At 34.0% G+C, this 15,465-nt stretch overlaps 1 protein-coding gene across 1 annotated transcript in view; it reads left to right on the forward strand.

Moving 5' to 3' along the window:
• Window positions 1-15,465, forward strand: part of LOC147064664 (WD repeat-containing protein 46) — a 16,803-nt gene continuing 1,338 nt past the window's right edge. Inside the window, exons 1-10 of the mRNA XM_085957738.1 lie at window positions 1-160; window positions 265-357; window positions 462-569; window positions 1,037-1,242; window positions 5,028-5,282; window positions 7,463-7,613; window positions 9,475-9,710; window positions 11,764-11,928; window positions 12,020-12,159; window positions 13,014-13,204. Coding sequence (XP_085813864.1) covers window positions 149-160; window positions 265-357; window positions 462-569; window positions 1,037-1,242; window positions 5,028-5,282; window positions 7,463-7,613; window positions 9,475-9,710; window positions 11,764-11,928; window positions 12,020-12,159; window positions 13,014-13,204 — 1,557 coding nt within the window. The 5' untranslated portion in view covers window positions 1-148. The remainder of the gene's footprint in view (window positions 161-264; window positions 358-461; window positions 570-1,036; window positions 1,243-5,027; window positions 5,283-7,462; window positions 7,614-9,474; window positions 9,711-11,763; window positions 11,929-12,019; window positions 12,160-13,013; window positions 13,205-15,465) is intronic.

Below are 15,465 nucleotides of genomic sequence, written 5' to 3' on the forward strand. Positions count from 1 at the left end.
ATGCTTAAATGTCACTCGAGTCGTTCTCATGACAGTTTTTACTTTTTAACCAAATCTTTGTATACTAACCTCGTGGTAATATTATTGTAAATAATAATACTTAATTTTCAAGTCTCAAGATTTTTGTTTCACTTTCTATAACTTAAATATGAGTGGAAAGGTAAGATTTTTATATTTATTTATAAAGCATAGATACATAATCCAATTATTACAAAATAATCAGGTCTTCTAAGTTCAACGTATCCACAATTTTAACTGTTTCAGAAAACTAGATATTTTGACACGGGACCTGAGAAATCAAGTGAAACAAAAGTGAAAAAAAATAGAAGATTCAAAAATGATTTCCATACCAAAACGGTAGGCATAGAATAAAATCTTATACCTACTCTTATTGTTAATATCAGACATCTACATATTATTAATTTGTTTTTAATTCTCTGATACTATTATCATATTCTTAGACGAATCTCCTTTCAATCATCAAAAGTAATGGCGTACCCAACGACATCATAGAAGTGACCGCTGATGTAACAAAAAAATACAGTAAAAGCAAATTTAATAAATCGAAGGCAAGTACTTGAAGGATTTAATTGAAATTATAAACTAACCAATACCATGTGCAATTTGTATTCTCAGCTCAATGAAAACAAATAAGTATGACTGACAAAGTTTAGTGTGCACTATTTATGTCAGATCTCAACAGCCTACCTCCACCCTACGCCACTGGTGCGAGAATTGCTAATAATCTGTAACAAGACACAAATTATATGATGCTATAGTATTATTTTTATTTTACTTATATAGATAAAATAAATTGTACCATATCATATTATCTGTAATTACATGAAGTAGTCTGCGTCAGTTGTATATTTAATATAAATGCGCATAGTGCCTGAAGATGCTGAAAGACGAAATCAGGATAACTAAAAGAAATTCAAATGGAATAGTACAATAGGTCAATTTAAATTTAAAGTCGTAACAAGTACCCTCAGTCAATAGTATTAGTTTAGTAATAATATTGTCAAAAATATTGCAGATAGCCTCTCCTGTTGAAGGAAAGTTTCCCGGTAAAGCTCCAATCTCAAAAGAAAAGCTAGAGAAGCATTCGAGAGGGAAGGGAATAAACGGTGGCGGAATAAAGCATTCCCTGTATCTGAAGAAGCTTCAAAGAAAAGAAAAACACATTCAATTTGCCACGGAACAAGCTGCCAGAGCGGAGTTACTACTTACTGAAAATACTGGGTTCGTAATTTTTATGAAATTTGTTTATATCTCATATCAGGTCGACCGAGTCTTCGGTTGCCTTTTGCTTTTTGAATGTCAGTTTATTATCACGCTATGTATATGACTCGGCCACTGAGGGCGATCAAATTTGATGGACCATATGTGGACTCCTGTACATTGTTGTAGTCTGACTTTGTTGATTTAAAAAAATTGTTGGCCCTTTCAAGCATTTACGTATTTTACCAGAGCTGTTAGAACTCTCAATTTATTTAAAAGTTCTGTTCCAACGGAAAAAACCAAAAAGGCTTCAGTTCCAGTTCTTTTAAAAACCCATAATACCTATATTACCTAATTATAGTTACAGGTATATAATTAATAAATTTAAAATTTCTTAATAAGTAGATTTATTGACCCATTTCTTCAAGATATCCTTACCAGTACACAACTTAGTAAAAAAAACTTTTGTCGGAATATAAGTATAAAAGCAAATTATTTACTACATTTTGTAATAGTTGACTACAGCATGAGTGACTGATGACTAAAAATAATAACAATAGAACCTCCAGAATGGACATAACACTCATTTGTTGGCGTTCTGGATCCAGTCTGAGCGTTTCAAGATTCGGAATCAAGGATTTTGATCTAAGTTCTGGTTCGAAAATAATTGACAGGGTTCGATTTTGTTTTCATCTGTCGTTTTAAAAATATAAGTGAGAGAAAGATAGATTTCACATTTTGCTAATCAAATAACGATTAAACAAACCTCGAAAAATCCACTTACCACCGGTGTGCAGCATAAGTTGCTGTATGTATATGTACGTAGGTAATATTAAAATGTCTACCATGTGTATTTGTGTACATAAAGATAATAAGGGCTCATACGCACTAGCGGCAGGCCGCCATGCGGCTAGCCGCGGCGGTCAACCGCCAATCGTTTTTGTATGATAAGTGCCTACACCATACGCACTACATCTCGGCGGTTTGGCTACCGCGGCTGTTGTCATACACAGTGCGGCCCGCCCGCGGTCTACCGCACCGCGGAGCGCTACGCACTAGACCAGGCATAGCTAAACCGCGGCCCAAATGAAGACTTTTTGCGGCCGAAGGCACAATTGAAGTTTTCAGCTTTCTATATTTTGCATTTTGGTATTCATACGATAAAAAAAAATCTCATAAATTTACCACATTTATATTATATTTTATGAAATAAGAACTTTCTTGTTGTGCTACGTGCTAGCACCTGTTTTTATGCTTAAGGCGGCTCCACACACTCCGTACTTAATAGTGACGATAAAGATTTATTATAATGTTCTAATGAAGTCACAAAATTAATTAAACAATTCGATACCAGATTTGCATTTATGCAAAAGTATGAGGAAATGTTCAAAATATTCTTAACTCCATTTAACGTGGAGGTGGAATCAGCGCCTCCAAATTTACAAATGGAGTTAATAGAACTGCAATCAAGCATAGAGTTGAAGTGCATGTTCGAAGGGAATAAGCTTGAGTTTTATCAGAAATATATCCTTGAAGATAAATTACCAAAATTAAAACGACTCAATGTGCATTACAGCAGCATTTAGGACTACATATCGCTGCGAATCGTTCTTTTCGAAATTAAATGTAAAAACAAAGTGTCGCAGCAGGTTTCTCGATGAAAACATGACCAATCAACTGCGATGCGCGTCGGTTAATTACCATTCAATATGAAAAAGATATCAAACAATATACAAAAACAAGTGTCACATTAATAAAATTATAAGGTAATATAATATTTTGAATAAGTTTTGTTTTATTTTTTATGTGGCAATATTTTTTTGGCACACCAAACGATTTGGGTTAAGCACCCCTGCACTAGACGGTTAGTCGGCAGTTGACCGCATGAGGTTTTGTTGAAAACTTATTCCGATATGGATTTCGACACGGAAAAATTTATACACGATGTAGAAAAACGACCTTGCATAAATTATGGAACATGAAATGTGCCGAATATTGAATTTAATTAATTTAAAAAAATAATATTAAATGAGTACTGATAGACGAGAAGAATTATAGTAGTGTTTGACACATACCTGTTATCAACAGGCTTTTGTTGATTATTAAATAAAAGACGGGCCGAACCGCAACCCTGATCTCTATAAACAATTGAATAAAACACCTGATCTGGTTCCCTGCTCAACTACGTTAAAATTTATTTATGAGTAAAGGCCTTCGTCCGGTGCGTGAAAATCACTTACTGGGCGGTAGATTTTAAAGTATAAATGATGATGGATGAAAGAGATAATTTTAAGACTAAATAAGTATTCAAATATAATAAATTTTGCCGCGCATTGCGTAACGGTAAAATCTCCGCGCGCCTGCGCCGAGATGGTCCTCGTGATTCGTCAAATCAAAAGGATCATGCCATCAGATTTGGCCAATCACGAGAGTCCTTTTTACTGGTCGGCGTGGGTACGAGAAATTTGAAAAGAAAAAAAAGTCAGTAAGCGTCCCTTGTAAACTATGTACGGACCTGCGAAAATTATTGTAAAAACAAAATATATGAAAGACTACAAAATAACGTTGTTCAACTAAATATTAAAATATATAACTCTAAGACCCGCACAAGAAAGACTTAATAAATATATCCTTTTTTTGTGAATCCGGGGTTCGATGGACCCCTGAGCTAGCCGCTGGAACCCCGGACATCTCAGGTTCCTAAACGAAGGCCCAAATATTTTAACATTTATAACCATTCTCAGTTGATTTGCCCCTACTTCAAGTGTACTAGTTCCTAAAGTTCCAAGACAATTATTTATAATTTGATCTATCTGGGTTCTCAAACATCCTGACCTAGCTAACAGAACTCCAAGATAAGTCACGTTCATCTTGAAACTGACTGCAGCTAGCCGCTAACGTAACCACGCCCCCGCGGTCAGCCGTCTTGCAGATAACCGCGAATACAACCACGATTAGAACCGCGACTCGTGGTTAGCCGCAAGGCGGCCTACCACTAGTGCGTAAGAGCCCTAACAGTTTTTTTTATTCAACATAAAGTTACGATGATCAGCGACACAATATCACTGTGCGCCTATCTTCGCTATTATGTATACCACACTTTTGAGGATAGTAACAAAATTTACATTAAAAAAGGTTTTAGGCCGAATTTGTCTTCCGCGGGTGGAGCTTCACCCTAACCCATTATCCGGTCACCGTAGTTGTGACATTTGAAGAGTCACTTTTAGACTCGCAGTCCAAGAGTAGGTGATAACTTAATCAGTATGATTTTTGATTCAAGTTGTCTACATCATGGTTTCCCAAACTATGGGTCGCGAGCGAATATTGAGTGGGCCCTCGCCACTGTATACATAAATTAAAAAAAATAGGAAGTGATAAATTTGATATTTCATTCAGCTATTTATAATTTCTAAAAATTGAAATAAACTTAAGTTACGGAAAATATTGAAATAACTTTGTAAAAAAACCTTGCAGGTGTAGGTATTTAAGTAATATTTTTTTTTATTTAAGTTGTGTTTCTTATTTCAACAGTCTTTCATTCGTATTGGTAAAACTTATAATTTTTTTTTTTTTAATTTTAATTAGAACAAATAAGACAGCATTAAGTAGTTCCACGACTCGCCACTAGGGAATCTGAGCATTACCAATATTTATGCCCTCTTTTCTCTAAGCTAGACAGCTAAGAGGTGGGTCCCAAGATTGGAAATTTTTGTTAGATGGGTCGGAGCCCAGTCAACTTTGGGAACCACTGGTCTACATAATAATATGTAATATAACATCTGTTAATATCTGATATCTTTGTTTAGGTTCTTAGAAGCTGACGATGGAGAAACAACAACACAATTCACCCAAAAGCAAATTGCTGCCAGTGTGGATATAGCTGCCGCAGCCAAAAGCTTTGAATTGCATTTACCCCAATTCGGTCCTTACCGAATGAAGTATTCCCGCAATGGAAGGCATCTGTTGCTTGGCGGGAAAATGGGTCATGTAGCTGCGTTTGATTGGGTTACTAAACATCTTCATTGTGAAATTAATGTAATGGAAACTGTTCACGATATATGGTAAGTGTGGAAAATATGGCGATGAACAGTAAAGTGAGAATCATAAGAATGACAGATAGCTTTATTTAGTTGGTAGCACTATTAATGTTCCATAGACAAAATACAATAATTGTATATTGCTGTATGCAGTGGCGAAGGGTGGAGGTAGGCTGTTAAGATCTGACATAAATAGTGCATACTAAACTTTATCAGCCATACGTATTGGTTGGTAGTTAGTGTTAGTTAGTTTTTTAAATTCAATTAAACTCTTCGTAAACCGTCGCCACTGGCTGCAACTCTTATGTGGTTATAATAGGTAGGTAATATAACAACGCATGACATGTAGCAATTACATTATTCCAACAGTTAGCAATTTTAATGAGCGTATGTACTCATTAATTCATTGGAAACCAAGATAGGACAATAATATATAAATCAGATGCAGATGTGTTTTGTACAAAAATTGAAGGGGAGTTGGTTCGATAAACATAATGTTAATAATATAATATTATCTTGTGCGTATTGATCTTTGGTCTTGTGACATGGTGACGCGTCTATTTCCATAACCCACCAAATCCACAATCACGAAAAAGTCATGTTTTGGTTGTTTCGTGGTGATGAATAAGAATCAGTGCGGCCTGTGTATTTATTTTGTTCCTTTGTAACTACCTTATATCCCTTGGAAAAACGACTTGAAAGTATCAAGTTATTTTCTATATCCGCAATCTCCAGACGGCAAATCGTTCCTATAGCCACCAAATCCTTCATCAGCCAATGAGCGCTCTGCATTGCGCGGTAATGCAAAATGGCGGTCTAGCTCTAAAACAGTGAATATCGTCTCTATTTCGTCCGTGTTTTTACCAAGTTATAATATCAGAATTATTGAAAAATATGCCGAAAACTTCTCCAAATAAAGGAAGGAAGCGTATTCAGCAACAATACTTATGGAAAAAAGAAATTCAACTCAAAGAAAGGTAAATGAAGTTCTTAATATTTCCCTCTGTTGGCAACTAACTACTGGGTGTTTAACAAATTGTGTTGAAATATTGTTTGGTCTTAAATTATTTATTTAAACTATCATGATTATTCAAATACAGATCTATATTATTATGCAGTGTGCCAATATATACATTTTTTTATTACAGTATTTTTAATGTGTATCGTTATTTAATATTATAATTTTTTTTGCTATGCATTTACAATTCCAAAAATGGCCAAATTCTCGAACCAATACCTACAAAACGTAATACATATACAGGTACCTAGGTATTTTTTTGTTTATTGGTGATGGCATATCGAATTAATTACGTAATGTTAAAGATACACCTACGCAAATTTTTACTTTACACACATACCTATTCGCGGAAGCTATGCAGAAAAAAAGTTTTAAACTACAAACCTATAAATATGTAAACATCAAGTGGCTTAAAGTTTAAAGTAGAATGACGTATAATTATTAATGTACCTAACAATCTGTTTAAAAATTACCTCCTAAGTACTTAATATTGCATTTTTTTTAAATGTACGATTTTAAAATAATATGTACCTATAAATTAATATTGATAAATATTCTACCTGCATGCTAGTATTGCCTATAGCAGAGATTTACAATCCTGAGCCTGCGGGCGCAAGTGTGGCAGCGGACACATTCGTGTGCGCAATGAAAAATGATGATAAAGAATCTAATTAGGTATATTGTTTTATTACAAACTAAATTTTAGTGAAAACGTTTTTTTCGACTGTTATTTTGTATACGTTTTCGAAAAAGGGGTAACAATTTCCTTGTTTCCAGTTGAGAACCCCTGGTCTTTAACTTTTATTATTTTATGTCATTATAATATTATGTACTTACTTAATCAATTTTATTCAATAAAAATATTTGAAACTAAAACTTGCATTTGAACTATTTATTGCTGGTAACCCTGTATCATGCTGAAAAAATGTTAAATTGTAACCATCGAATGAGGCCAAATCCAACAGTAATTACTTACTAACTCCGCCAAATCATGTATTCATCAATCAAATTTAAGCATTTAATTTCCTGAAACAGAAAATGTCCATTTGCCAAAATTGCTTGCGTGTGGATTTGGCGAGTATTGGAAATAGACGCCTCATGTTATCTATCTGCATAGCTTTCATCTCATTAAAACTGTTGACACATGCAAAAATATTCAAAATAATACAATTTGTTTTTTTTTCAGTTGGATGCACATTGAAACAATGTTTGCCGTTGCACAGAAAGACTGGGTATACATGTATGATAATAAAGGCACTGAAGTACATTGCGTTAAGACATTGAATAAAGTTCTTAGAATGGAATTTCTGCCTTACCACTTTTTATTGGGCACTGCTGTAAGTATATTCATTTGTTTTTCATCATGCTTATGGGCGATAGATTATTACCCGTTCTGATAATATGATCACCCATGAATAACCAAGGAGCGGATTTATATGCAACAAAAAATAGGATTATATGCACATATGCACTTAAAATTGTTAAAATATCCACTAAAAACGAAAAACGGGCAGCTAAAATTGAGTTTTCTATGGAAAAAAATTGTAGATACCCACTTTCACCCAATATTACTGGTAATATATTGAATTGAGTGCAAATAATTGAATAAGAAATACAATATAAGCTAAACACAACATAAAAAAACAAAAATGACACTTAACTACTTCTAAATACTATTTACCTACTGTATTTTTTTGTCTGAAATAATAAGTTATAATGTTTTTGTCAATGTGTTTTTGCATAAAATTTTTCCGCATATCTGTCAGTATTTGTTTATATGCGGAAAACTATCTCTCAACGTCCACAGAGGTGATTGGGTAAAATTTAAATAAAGATGCCTAAATTGACCTTTTCTGGTAAATCCACACCTGTTCTGTTATGTTCAGAATCTGCAATGCAAAATAACTTACAACTAATTTGATCTTTAGTCTTATGGTACGTTTACATCTGACACTTATACCGTTATACTTATTTTATGTGTCGGACATAAAATTTCATTTACTGTTTACACCTGCATGGATCTGACATAAAATTCTGGTATACTTCTCGTTGAAATAAAGTCTCGACACTTTATTCAATGGCAACATTGGAATAAATATATGCGGTGTTTACATATGATATTGTAATTTATTCGGACACTTATTTTGTATACTTCTCAAAAACGTTATGTCAGTTGTCAATATGGGAATGTTAAAAAAGAAAGCAGCGAGTGTTATTATTTTAAGTCTTTTGGCAACAAAAAGGAGGAAAAAATGGTGTAGATGGGTGCGGGAATGGATTCAGCGACGAGAAGAACTAGGTGCCTTCCGTTTAATGTCAGAGTTTAAAATCGAAGATCCAACTCAATTTGTGAACTTTAGTTTGCAAGATTGGACCTTTTGCCAAAAAACAAGACACACAATTCAGAAATGCGTAGAAGAACGATTAACAGTAACATTGCGATATCTAGCACTTGATCGTCATTGCATATTCAATATAATATTATCGTACCTAATACGAGTGCAGGTGTGGGCCAAAATGAATTAGGTAATACCATTTGAAGCGCATTTTTTCTTCACAGAGTGCATCAGAATTAATCGTATGTGCCGAGAACAAGCAATATTTTATTTTCGAACAAAATCCATAGAACACGGCACATCCGATTTATTTCTCATTGTCTATGATTTTTGACAGATCGCTACAGTACATTTATTAACGTAAACGTTGGGCATACATTCATGGTGTACCTATGATTATTGATTGTCCGTTGTTTTAGAAATATACATATGCAATTCACTAGGTACCTGTCAAACTACGAATATTGTGTCAGGTACTTGACATAAAAGTAGACGGTGGTCCAACTTCGGTGATATATCGCTCCAAGTTCGAACTTGTCGAATACGCGGTGTTTACATTTGCGTATATAAGTAGATTGAATAAGTGGTAGGTGAGAGTCGACACAAGCAAAATAAGTGGCAGATACAAATATACTTACTGTTTACACTTAAGTGAATATGGTGTCATACATAAATATGACGATATTAGTGTCAAATGTAAACGTACCATTAGTAACCCTTTTTTCAGCTTCGTTTTCATATATTTAGGCTCTGTATATGTATATAGATGAGGTTTTATTCAATGTCTATGTTGATAATCAAATTACTAACATTATTATATTTTAATAAACAAACATTATAATATTAGTTATTGTATTTTTAGAGTGAACTAGGCTACTTGTCTTGGCTGGACATTTCAATTGGTGAAATGGTCGGGCAGTACCGTACAGGCTTAGGCAAAGTTTCCGTGATGAAGCAGAATCCGTATAATGCTACACTGTGTGTCGGTCAATCCAAAGGAGTGGTATCTATGTGGGCACCCAAGGTTAAAAATCCTTTGGCTAGTATGCTATGCCACAAAGCTCCACTTAGTGCATTGGCTATAGACCCAAGAGGAGTGTAAGTTAATATTTCTTTGTGTTTATCAGTCGTAGTCCAGTATAACTCATAAAATTGTGCTCTATATGAGTGGGTCTGGGTTCGAAACCCGCTGCCTAATTTAATTCTTTTTTAAAATGTTTTTTTCAATCTATGTTTGTAATGCTCTCCCCGTCTTCCCCACTTCATATTCCCATACTTTAAATGGGTTAACTTCAATCTCAGTTTGTCTGTAGTGGAAATGGCCATCTATCGCATTATCCAGCATCCTCATTATTCGAGTCCGCGCAGTTACAAATTTGCAGAAAAATGCAAAAAAATGCAATTTTTCTTTTCTAAATGTGTCCCAATTAAATTTACTAAATATTTACGAATTACCCTCGGATAACGAGGACCCCCTGTAAATATAATTATTCAACTAATCGATTAGGATATTGATATATTTTACTTACGTGAGGATGAGTTGTTTAATCTTTCCACTTGGACGGCACACCTGCTGTGCCCTCATTAATTGGCTATTCGATATAATTAGAATGTTATTTAAATGTGGTAATTAAATAGTAATTAAATGCTCCGCGGTCAACAAGTTAAGTGGCCATTATTAAAAAAAAAATTAAATCGGGTCTACTTAGCTGATTTGGTGTACTATCATGTACTCTTTTTTTATAATGTTTCTGCTTACTCATTTAATTATTCTGTATTTTGTATAAATATTGTTAATACTGTTAACCCAATCGGCGCCGCTGTTACAGGATGCAGGACAAAATCAAACAATTTTACTCATATTTTGATTTTGTTAAAGTTGAAATTACTTAATTGTAAATACATGTAGTTAACATTCTATGGTGTCTGTTATATAGTCTGATATATTTTTTAAGAATTATTTGATTTATAAAATCTTTATTCGAATTTTTCAAAATAATGATCAATTTGGTAGGTAGGTATGAGGTGTTTGAGCCAGTAAAAAACATATAATGGCGCTGTTTAGCTCCAGTTGTATATATTTATTTTATTATCTTCTATGTCATTTTGTATAAAAATAGATTAAAAAAACTATATTTGACATGTCTTTTGATTCCATTGATACACAAAGTTAACTTAAAATATAAATAAATAATAGAAGAAGTCAATACCTATAAATGTTTAAGAGATTTATTTGAATTAAATGAATAATAAATGAGTTGAATATCAATTTTAGTAATCGGTGTGCCTTTTTAAGTGATCCCGAAAAATTCACCCTGTCTCCTCCAATGGGTTAAATATTTCTTTTTACCCTCCATGCTATGATTTAAATGTCTTGAATTTATAATTCATTTTTAAGTTTAACTGTATGTAAAAATAAATAAATTCCAAATTTGAATCCTCGAGAGTGACCTGTCATGATTTTTATAATAATTTATTAACACATTGATTGCCAACTAGTTTTACATAAAATAGTTAAAAAATGATTATAATGTTAAGAATATAATGTTTTTTTTCATTTTGATGATTTTATGATGTGCCGGCCACATGTGTCCGTCGCGGCGCCAACAAGTTAATTTATTATAGTGCGCCGGGCCGGCCATTTCGCCGGTCACCTGTCCATATGTGTTGACGAGAGTATGGTGCCATTTCGAGGTCGAATTATATTTAGATTTAGATAGAATAAACAGAAAAGGCACAAATACGGAATAAAAGTTTTCAAATTATTATTTACATAATTTTTATAACTTACATTTTTATAATCTATTTAATTTTTATTTTTAAATCAATAAAACCACATTTACCTTAACTTTTTATTATTATTATTAACTTTTTTTTTCATTATGTACATTCTTTACATTAGTGAGCCTATATTTTGTGATTGGGAAGACATATTTTCAGGCCAAGTGGCAGTAATATACAGAAGGGCCATGCCGGTCACCGCGTATCGAAAAATTCACTGCGCGCGTGCCCGCCGGCGCTGTAGAACAACTCTAAGGTAGGTCTTCTTTGCCGGTCACCGGTGACCCCCAGGGCCCCCTTAACGTAATCCAATGCCGGTCACCGGTGACCCCCATGGCGATCAACGTGTTAATACAAGCTATTTTTTCAGGTATATGGCAACTAGTGCGATTGACAGAAATGTTAAAATATGGGATATAAGAAACTTACAAGGTCCTGTGCAAAAATATAGCCTAAGAAGTGCAGCGACGCATTTGGAATTTTCACACAATAATCTTTTAGCCATTGGAATGGGTAATGTTGTTGAGGTTTATAGGTAAGTTGTACTAAGTGTTTTGTATTTTTGGTGTATTTCTTTTATTGGTACATAGTAAAAGTTAAGTTAATGTCAACAATATTTATTTCAGAGATTGCTGTACAAAGACTGCAAGCAGAGCTTATTTGCAGCATAGAATGAATGCGTATATTGGAAATATGAATTTTTGCCCATATGAAGATGTTCTAGGTGTAGCCACAGACAAAGGATATGTTAGTTTGATAGTACCAGGTAAAATAAGCATTATTATCGATAGGGTAAATTTGTATAATGTTCTATGACATAACATTTCAATACACCAGTGTTTTTTTAACCTTATGAGTTAACGCATTTTAAAACTAATAAGGATTTCATGACACACCAAAATTCTTGAATTTAGCTTGGAATAATAACACATTTGCACAAATTATCCCGTTTAAAAAAACGAGCCGTTTGTGAAAAATCGATCAGCCTGCGGTGAAATTTTTCCTCTAAAAAAAGAGCCATCTGTGAAAAATCGATCAACCTGCAGCGAAAAATTTCCTCCAAAATAAACCAGCCGACTGAAAAATCGATTAGCCTGTGGTCCACTGCGGAATTTCTCGTTGGTAGTTCCATTTTTGACCGTTCTTTAGAAAAGTTTGTAGGACTACTATATTTTTGGGCTCTGTACTATAATTTCACTTTGAAAATATGGCAACACTGGTCAGTAGTCCAAATTTTAGTTTTGATTTCCTTGTAGTTAAGTACTTGTTAAATAAATTATTTTTTATTCAATATTGAATATACACAAGTTTTAAGAATGTAGTATTCATTTTATTGAAAATACCTATATCATTTTGAAAACCCGCAAAAGTCAGTGGGGTTTGAACATATATGATTTTTTCGATGTAGTGTGTTTCTCAGCCGTTTCAAAATTATGTATAAGTGCTTATTCTTTAACATAATCTCATATTACGCAAATCTTATGAAGTATCTTTTGCATAAGTGAGATTTTTGGTCAAGCAACATTTTGACTGAAGCAACATAATTGACTTCTTAAATAAGAATGCAATCTGCGTGGTGTATTTTTCAGCTTTCGAAATACTTACCGTAATGTTTTTTAGGAAGCGGTGAAGCTAACTTTGATGCTTTGGAAAGTAATCCTTATCAAGCAAAGAGTCAAAGACGAGAAGCCGAAGTCAAATCCTTACTGGAGAAGATTCAACCGGAATTGATAAGTCTTAACCCAGCTGGCGTGGCCGAAATTAACGTACCGAGTCTCAAAGAAAAAATGGAAGCTCGTTCCAAGCTTATGGTTTGTTCCCATTTTGTATTAAAAACATCCATCATGATTGCGTCAACTTAGTTTGCCTGTATAGTAATATTTCATCATGTATGTTATTTTTTATAAAACATATAAGTAGTATAATATATCGTTATATGTATTCTTTTAAACACTATAACAGATCATGAGGCCAAATGAGAGGAGTTTAGTGAAACAGTTTAGAAAATCACATTAATGTATTGTGACCTTACCGGGAATCCGCATCCGAGGCCCCCAGATTAGAAGTGATTGCCTTACGCACCGGACAACGAAATCATTAATTTTTAGAATTGTTACAGTCAATGGCGGCTGGCCCTTTTGGTCAAATGGTCAATGACCCTCCAAAAATAGATATCTTACAATCTACATAATATGTACAATGTCAAATATAATTATAATTATCGGCTAAACCGCTAAAACGTCAACGTGAGAACACGCTAATGTATATGTGTGTGTAATTACCATACACATATGTCTCGTGTTCGCTCGCTCAGGGCGGTCGATTGAGAACATGCCGAAATAAAATATTTCTCTCTCTCATTTTTCATGTGAGACAGAGAGAAAGCACAACGTTCACCATTCTCTTTCTTCATATTTTGTCGCAACATGTCACTACATTCGGTCAATGCCTGAGAATGAAACAGATATACATTTTCAATGTGTCAAATGAAACATATATATAACGTCGACCGACTTGTACCACGCCGACAGTCTGTTGTCACTTAAAAAAGCCATTAGGTATCAACGGAGTATTAAATTTATTAGATGTGTTTGATTGTTTTAATCTTATGTAAATAGTATTAGGTACAGTTGTTATATAAATACACACAAATTTGGTTTTTAGTGATTTATTTAGTGATATTGTGGCATTGTTTATCGCGACGGTTTATTTGTTTGAACTATTGCAATTTGCAATACGTCTTTTAAGTATACAATGAAAAGGCAAATTAAAATAATATATTCAAAATTGACCTACCACTTTTTTGGATCTAAGGCCGCCAATGGTTACAGTACACTAACACCTTTCTTTACGGTCAAGATATGCCCGTGGAATGGTATGTAACGCAGTGGCGCACCCAGGATTTAATATTGGGGGGGGCCCAAGGAGGAGAATGTAAATTAGTCCCATAGGCTCTTTTTCTTCTTCACAGCCTAATTTATCGTTTATCGGTCTTTTATCTATTGCACTCGGTGTACCTACACCATGGTCCCCACATCCTGAAACGGGCCCTCAGGCTAGGATATTTGGCGGGCCCCTTACCTACCGCTAAGATTAAAGGCAGTGTGAAACACTACATTAACGTTTTTCAAAATGTGTTTTAGTTCAAATTAAGGGTACTTATACAGTGAATTATTGGCGATTTTTAATATATCTATTTTAATAATGGAGCTGTCAAATATCGACACATAATAATCAAAAAATATATTGCACAATTATACCTATAAGTAATTGAAAATGTTCATGGCCATGAAGTATAATAGCGCGCGACTTTTTTTACTATTAAAGCAAATTTATGATGTGTGTTTACCTCACTTATCTGGTTAACCCGACACGCCAGGCCCCCAGGCTAGAGCCCTGTCAGCCCTCCCCAGCCATGACCTACACCACGGAATTCGGGTGGACACCGAGAATTTTTTGACAGTTCCATTAGGGATTGGGTTTCTAAAAAAACCTGACATTAGTGTTTCGAAATTTTTGTTAGAAATTAAAATCTAAGAATTTTTCTAAAAAGGGTGCTGGAGAATTATTACAAATCATTTTTTTGCCGTGTTTTTATTTGTCTAAGCCCAAAGGTATAGTTTATTGGCTTTCAATTCCAATGTTTTTTTAAATCATTCTGATAATTTTCATGTTTGGGGGTGCCAGGGCCCCTTGGCCCCCCCCTGGGTGCGCCACTAATGTAACAAATCACTTATTTCCATTCGATTGGTTCCAATTTTAGAAAGCAATTAGAAAATCTCTAAAGCTTTTACTTGAAATTGCATTTTATTTATTTCAAAATCATATTTCCATTAGAAAAATAAATGTAATCTTTATCGGGATCAATTTGAAGCAGGATGTTCAAACATGTTCGAAATGGTAAAGTGAATTTGACAATCTTTCGAGTTTACCTGTCAGCAGAGTAGTTTTTGTCATTTGTCGAATTTTATGATGCAGGTGTTCATGACTTGTTCTGCGTCCCGTCCAAATATCTCCAATTGTTATGCATATGTTACACCGAATGCGTGAAATTGCGTATTACATGAAATCA

Source organism: Rhyacophila brunnea, unplaced genomic scaffold, assembly GCF_057557595.1.
Source record: "Rhyacophila brunnea isolate RB1 unplaced genomic scaffold, BYU_Rbru_1.0 scaffold_7, whole genome shotgun sequence".
NCBI classification, from domain to species: domain Eukaryota; kingdom Metazoa; phylum Arthropoda; class Insecta; order Trichoptera; family Rhyacophilidae; genus Rhyacophila; species Rhyacophila brunnea.